The 7705-nt window shown below is 37.0% G+C and overlaps 1 protein-coding gene across 1 annotated transcript; it reads right to left on the bottom strand.

Moving 5' to 3' along the window:
- Positions 1-760: 760 nt before the first annotated feature.
- On the bottom strand, positions 761-6362 carry LOC142398986 (excitatory amino acid transporter 1-like). The gene is made up of 11 exons (XM_075483293.1): positions 6191-6362; positions 5836-5973; positions 4410-4617; positions 4282-4324; positions 4131-4200; positions 3824-3989; positions 3296-3529; positions 3010-3204; positions 2513-2647; positions 2194-2305; positions 761-784 (listed from the first exon to the last, which is right to left on the bottom strand). The coding sequence occupies exons 1-11, from the start codon at positions 6360-6362 to the stop codon at positions 761-763; spliced, it is 1497 nt and encodes a 498-aa protein (XP_075339408.1).
- Between the last annotated feature and the right edge of the window lie 1343 nt (positions 6363-7705).

Raw genomic sequence — 7705 nt, 5'->3', positions numbered from 1 at the left:
GGGAAGCAGCCCCATTTTTCTGTTCTCCATTGATTTCTTGGAAGAAAAATGTATTTCAGGTGTGTTTTACGGATTGCATTAATAACACTACATTGCACAAGACTGAAATACTCAAACAGAACTGAGTAGTGACTAAATGTATTTTGCATTTTCAAAAAGTATTTTGACTATTCATCTTTAGGTTTTTAACACCATAACAAAATTGCATCTATTTAAAGAAAAACATGTATGGGTAAACTAAATCATTAAGGTTTAAGGCAAGGCGGGAATCTTCAGCAGAGACTGACACAAAAGGAGGGTTCAATGGGTTTTATTGGATAGTTAGTTTTCCAAATTGTTCTTTGACATATTTAATGGCTTTGGTGTCTATGAGAGAGAAGCTGGTTAGTGTTGGGTGACTATATATTCCAAGTCCAAATCCAAAGTAAAAGCTTTCTTTTCCACATTTCTAAAAGTCGAAGTGAGTAAATGAGAGGTAGATGTATTTAACGTTGAAGTTTTTCTGTCTTGTCCTGGTTGGCAGCGACTGCAACATCCAGGTGAGTACAGTACAAGGTAGCTTGTGGATTGTGCATTTTTTTCCTGAGACAGAATGATATCCACGTGAGAACAGGAAAAAACTTTTTCACTGAGCACAAGACTTATCTTAGGTGGCCTGAACAATTCAATGTAGAATCTGCTGACACACTGGCAGTCAGTAAGGGACAGACCAGAGCATTAAAGCACAACCTCAAACAATTTCTCGCTGGTTGATCAGCGATTACGGCATCTCCTGTGTCCACACCTGCAGAGAGACAGAGATAAACAAGAAAAAACAGACAGCTGCACGGGCAAAAGGGGAAGAGATACAAAGAGGATTGTGGTGAGGAATGTAACTGCAGACCTTAACATAAACCTTAATTCAAGTTGTTTAAGTTTGTTTTTTAAATTTCCTTTTAACATAACATGCAAATTTTTTAGGGAATACACAAAATAAATTCATGCTTTAGTTGCATAATTGCATACATTTTTGTTTTGTTGCAATTACTAGCCCAAACTACTGTGATGTGTTAATCGGTTCCAGCCATTTTCAGAACGCAACTGGGTCACTGGAACATGGACCTTCCTGCCAGCAGATGGTGCAAGAGGTCCAAAAGAGAGACACTTCAACATTTATTGTCAACAAACACGAGTTACAATGATCTCTCTCCTTTTTTTTTTTTTTTTTTAATTATAAATCGTTAGAATGATCTCTTGGTGAAGCCTGTGTGTCAGCATCTTAACTTTGTGGACTATTTATTTTAACGGTTCTACTGTAATAATGTTGACTTTTGGAAGAAAAATACATTATATATATATATATATATGTACATTATATTGTACATTACAAAGAAGACAACACATCAAATGTTGAATGTAAAAAAAATGGTATTTTCATTTTTATTTTTTTCCAAATCTCATTTTGAATTCGTGCCAGCAACATGTTTCAAACATATGAAACCCAAGACCTGCAATGCTTGAGAAATTTCTTTGATATATTCTATCTCAAGATCACAAGTTTTTATCTCAAGAGAACAAAGCTCATTTTGTTCTCTTGAACAAAGTCTGCATGAGAATTGTGGCGTAAGCAAGCCTTTTTTTGCACTCCAAACCCTAATATAACCTGAACGCCAGAGCAGTTTAAACTATAAATATAATACTATACAGCTCTGTCTTATGAACTAGCAAAGTATTTTAAAGGCATTCTAAAGTATCGTCTTACTTAGAGTTCAGTTTTCACAAGTTTCTTTGAAGTGTTTTAAGCCTGTGATCAGTAGTAACATATTGTATCTGATAGATGCGTCAGCGTCAATTAAATACTGCTGGTCTCCAGAGAAAAGGTGATTAATTAACTTTCTGTCATGCTAAAACAAGCTTTGTTATCTCAAGATAACAGAATAATCAACTTATCATCTTGAGATAATGACATTAAAATGAGTCATTACAGACAAGGCCACTTTTGGTTTAAGTACAAGCAAGTAAAGACTGGAAAATGTTGACTACTACTACTACAACAAAAAAAATAGATTGAACTAGGTTTAACTAGCAACAGGTCAGTTATATAACTTGTTATAAAAAGAGCATCCAAGGAGAGTCTGACTAAGTCAATTGAGACATCTTTGTCATTTCATTATGGATGCTCCCTGCACCTCAGAGGGGGGAACATTTGTTCACTAAGTTTTTCCCTGCAGGACTGAAGCTCTGCAGCTCATCTCTGGACAGATGCTGCACTACACCAACACCGATACAGTCACCCAGCACGTTGGTGGCAGTCCTCAGACGATCCCTGTTAACACACAGATACAGTTGAATCTGAGGTTAAAAAAAAAGGGTACTTTTATGGTAAGGCTTAACAAGATGTTTTAAAATTCAAAGCAAAAAATGATTTTTATTTTCTTCTATTACATGTATTATTATATTTATCTAAATGTAGAGTGCTTCATTTTATAGTCTTCACTAACATTAAATGCTAGACGTCCATCTGTTTACTTACAGAATCCAGTCAACAATCATGAGCAGTGATATATCTTCAGTGGGCAGTCCAACTGACGCCAACACAATCACCATGGATACCATGCCAGCCTGAGGGATGCCTGCTGCACCAGTGCTTGCTGCTGTGACAATCAAACTGAGCAAGGGAATGAGTGATGCCTTTGTTAATGTAATTATTGTTTCAGCATCCATGAAATCAGGCAGCTTCTATTACTGTTGCTCTATCTTGTAAAGGCGTGCATTGTAAATAGCATAAAATAATCATCATCAAACTTCTCCGCAGTCTAATTTCGTCTTGGTAAGGCAGAATCAAATCGAGTCAAAGACAGTTAGAACATGCACTTATTAAGGGCTAAGCAACATCATTATGATAACAAAACATTTACATACACTGTATGCTACTTGAACTTTATTATTCACCAGTCTAATACACTAAAAATATGGAAATCATGAATGAGTGAATGTACTGTAAATCGATTTAATGTGACCATACAGTACCTGAGGACAATGATTTGCCCAAAGTCAAAATCCATGTTATGAATCTGGGCTATAAATAAAGCGGCCACTGCTTCATAGAGGGCTGCACCATCCATGTTCATTGTGGCTCCTATTGGGAGCATGAAGCGTGTCACTTGTTTGTCCATGTTGTGATTCTTCTCCATACAATGGAAGGTAACAGGCAGGGTTGCAGAACTGTGACACATAAGGTATACATTTTTGTATTAAGCCCACTGACTTCCTATCATTGTTAATAAGTCCGCAACACTCTACATCTAATATTCACCTGGATGACGTCCCAAAGGCAGTGGTGAGTGCCTGGAGGATGCCTCCCACAAACCTCAAGGGATTATTTCGTGTCACTAAGATATAGATGAGGGGAAGAGTGAACAGGCTGTGGATCATCAAGCCAATGATCACAGTGAGAGCATACATGGCAACTTCACGACCAATCTCTCCTGCGTCTGCCATCTTCACAATCTGTCCTGCCAGCAGGAAGATGATTCCCACTGGTGAATACCTGCCATAAAGAGAGGGGTGATGCAGCAGAGGAGATGCAGTGACTTGAGCTAATTTTAGGTGAAACCAAGGCGATACAGCAGATTTATCAACAGTAAACAGACTGAGCATGCAACTACCAGACCTGGCAGTAAACTGTATCTTGACCACCAAAAACACCTCATAGATACAGACAAAACAACAGCTGATTTACATAAGAAATGATTCAATGACACTGAAAAAAAACTATTACACAAGCAGACAAATACATGTGCAATGGACACAAACAGTTCACCTCAATATCATCTCCTCTCACCAGATAACTATATTAATCAGAAGCATAATGGCTTTGTTCAGGGAGTTGAATAAATCCCTCAGAGGTTTTCCCTCTGTCTCCATGCTGCTCAAGATGAGGCCAAAGGCAATGGAGAACACCAACAGACCCAAAAGATTGATGCCATCCGATTTGCCTGGAATTGGTGCTGCCCAGTGTGCGAAACAAAAGTCAAATTAGCAGTGAAATAATGATGTAACAACAACCACATTATAAGAGGAAGTGACATTAGGCCAGACAAATGGTTGGCTAGAATCACAGTTACAGAACAAAAACAGAGAAGACTCACTGTTCTCAGTCTTATTGAAGACACCCAGATATTTTCCTGAAGAATTACTGCTGGAGTAAACTGTCCTATACTGGACAAAAAGTGCACACAAATGTTATTTAGTATTGACAGTACAAATATAACACCAGACATGTCATTGGTAATGCCTTACCTTTCTGAAACAAGCTTCCACCAGATTTGAGGGGATCATGTTTCTGTAAAGCACAACTTTGTGATCATTATAAGATACACACAGTCAATTGTTAGTGTTCAGTGTCCAAGGAAGGCCTTAATACACACCTGATCAAATCCAGGAAAGCATCCACACTCTGCACAGCCTCTGCTGTACCACCAGAGGGCTCTGTGGTATGCCTGGATGATTTCCCTGGCTGGATGACGACAGCCAGGCCAATGCCAGTGAAAGCAGCAATAATAGTGGTAACCATATAATAAGTGAAAGCCCTTAGTCCGATTCTCCCATAAGCCTTTCTGTCTACACTCGACATGCCTGCAATTGAAAGACGTAGTTTTAAAGTGCTGGCAAGAAAACTGTTTCTTTCAAATTGCCTGTTTCTTTTTTTAATTCCTTGAAAATAATGTTTTGGTGTAAATTGTATAGGATATTCATAATGCCCAATGTATTCAAGCTTGTTGTTACTGTGGATCTGACTTGAGGATTCAAAGGGGATTTTGGCATGTTCTTGCTGAGCGATATTTCTTTTAGCATGTTTGGTGATAATTTTCTTTGTTTTGATTTTTTCTGCTGCCAGAGTCTCTGACATCTCCCCATTAGTTACCTTGTTAAAGCACTTGATCGAGCTTCATTTCATCAGTCCACCAATAGTTTTTCTGAGTCCAAGTACTATTTGGTATTTTTCAGGAATGGGGGTTTGTTTATGTCTACTTTTGCTTCTTATTTCTTTCTCTGCTATGGATCTTGCATGTGATAGACTTGTGAACAGAGACATCAAACAGTTCCAATAATGAGTTGTTAGCTTGGGCTTGATTTTTTTTTACCCCACCAAGCATTTTGCATTTGAGATCAACTCATGACATGAGTTTGTCAAATCCAATCTTCCAATCCAAAATTGAAATAAGAATAAAATTATGTGAAGAACAGATCACATGACTCATTCGCTTTTTTTCTTCTTCCTATAGTATAAAAATCTTAATCTGAATTATTATCCAATTACTGTTGTTACTCAAGATGTTAGATTATAAACAGGCAGGTAACAGAATAACTAAGTACAGTATACTTGAAAATGTCATTATTTTTATGTACACTTGAGAAATTTATTTTGGCCTTTCAAACTAAAACTCTTCCTATAACTGCACGTTTGCAAAAATGGGCTGTATAAGCTTTAGCAATGCAGGAATAATATATACAATGTTCTCATTTTTTATTGAGATGTATCAAATATAGGTTTTCATCAGAATATGGGACAGGAAGTTGATGGAGTTTGAGGAAAACATGTTGATACCTCATTTATTTGCTAATTTGTTTGAATTGCTTTACTGCTGGATGTCAACTGCTTTCATGTGTTTGTAATATTCTCTGCTTTTTCTTTTGCAAAGCACTGTGTTGTGCTTATGTTTGAATGGTGGCATATCAATAAAATTAGTTGAGTTACCTAAACAAAAAAATAAGTTATACTCTTTTTAGTGGCAATTTAAGGGTATTACAGATGATCAGTTTTAAAAACTTTCTTCACTCTCATCAGCTAACCTGCAATCAGACTGGAAATGATGAGGGGAAGCATCAACATCTGCAGCATCCTCATAAGTATCTCTCCAGGAAAAGTCAAATATTTAATTTCCGCCGTTGACATATTAATGTGTCGTAGAGCAAAGCCAAGGCCAATTCCTGAGAAACAATGGAGAAAATTCAGCAAGTTAGTCTCTTGATCAAAAAGTGAAATCTAAGGAGTCGGTACACAAAGCAGAGCTGGAGAAAGTAACAATGCATGTAAAAAAAAAAGTTGACAGCAATGTGATTTTAAAGGTGCTTAGATACATTAATTTATATGAAAAGATATTGGAAAATCAGGGCTTTATTTTAAAATGTTTTGAAGACTACTTACCTCCGGCAACAGCAGTCACAGTGAGAGTGACAAAAGCATTTCTCTTGAGAAAATTCCATATTTTAGATCTTTTCTGGATAGAGGCTACATCATTTGGGTTTCTTTCAGGTCCCAGAACCTGTACCGAGTCCATCTCAGATATGTCATCAGAGCTGGAAAGCATCTCCTTCATAATTAGCCACGACCGGTAAGACTGCAGAGAAGGTCTCTTGGTCTCTGATCCGCAATAACAGAACAATGATTTAACTGTTATACAGTGATCCTTGTCAAAAGAGAAGACATTCTATGATGAAAGTAAGTTAAGATGATGAGACATAAAACTGAGCTAAAACGAAAAGACGTTAAAATCACATCAATAGATTTATATCTCAACTTGTATCTTGTACAACTATATCGCATCATGAAAAACAAAGATTCCCACTTTTTCAGCTTGGTCTGAAAATGGAATTACACAAATGAAGTTCAGTGCCCTTTGGTTGGTTTAAAGTCCATTTACTTTCCTCTTGGCAAAAATACAAGTTTTGCAACACTGTAACTTTAGGACATTAATTATTAGCTTTGTGTACGTGAACTTTTGGATTTCATGGCTAACCTAGAATAACTTCAGTGAAGATGTACCTCTATTACGTGTCAGTTTTATATGGAAGATTGTAAATGCCTATTCAGTTAATCATTCTGTAGGTTTTGTATTTGGATTAGTCAACATGCATAACAGTAGATGTCAAAATGGTGAAACTATGAAACAGGAAGCAAATTTAGAAATGAGGTCAGAGTCCAAAGAAAAGTAATGTAGTAATATAAATTACAAGAGCAAAAAACGTATACCACATGTGGACTTGATTAATGAGTGTAAAACGTTTTGCAGTGTTTTCACTTCTTTAGATAAGAAGAAAAAAGGCAAATGGCCCATACTTAACTTTTCAGTGCCTTTTTTGTAGTGTTAGCCCGATTCTTTTATTGGAAGCCCAAGAACAAGCTGGAGAAGTCTTAAGTTAAACAAAGTGTTTATTGGTAGTCACACGTCAAGTATCAGCGCTGGACTCGGAGAGATAGAGTTCTCGCATGAAATCTGTCCGACCGAGCCCCGATATCCGGAAACATTTCATATTTATGTTCACCTTTATCTCAGAGGTAGTACCTACACTTGACAACGTATCATTGAACATTTACTAATGATGTGAGCAGGCCATCCACCATCTTCGTCATGTTCTTTGGATGTGATAAGCGATGTGTGTGTGAGTGTTGTTTCAGGCGTGCATCTACTGCACCAGACCTATCTGACCCAGTTATTTAATCCCGCTACGTCATCTTAAAGTCTTGGACATACATTGCGTTTGTATGAGCAGAGTGTACACGTACAAACTAGGAACATAGATTATTTAGTTAACTACAGCATGTGAATACATAAAGTCTAAGAATAAAGCCAATTTATAACATTAGGCTTCTACAAAGCACTTAATGTTTTTCTCATTTACCTGTTCACATGGACACATACAGTTCTTCCTATATATTTGG

The sequence above is a fragment of the Odontesthes bonariensis genome, chromosome 14 (assembly GCF_027942865.1).
Source record: "Odontesthes bonariensis isolate fOdoBon6 chromosome 14, fOdoBon6.hap1, whole genome shotgun sequence".
Lineage (NCBI taxonomy): Eukaryota > Metazoa > Chordata > Actinopteri > Atheriniformes > Atherinopsidae > Odontesthes > Odontesthes bonariensis.
The sequence above is the reverse complement of the archived record's forward strand: the minus strand, read 5'-3'. Positions and strand labels throughout refer to the sequence as shown.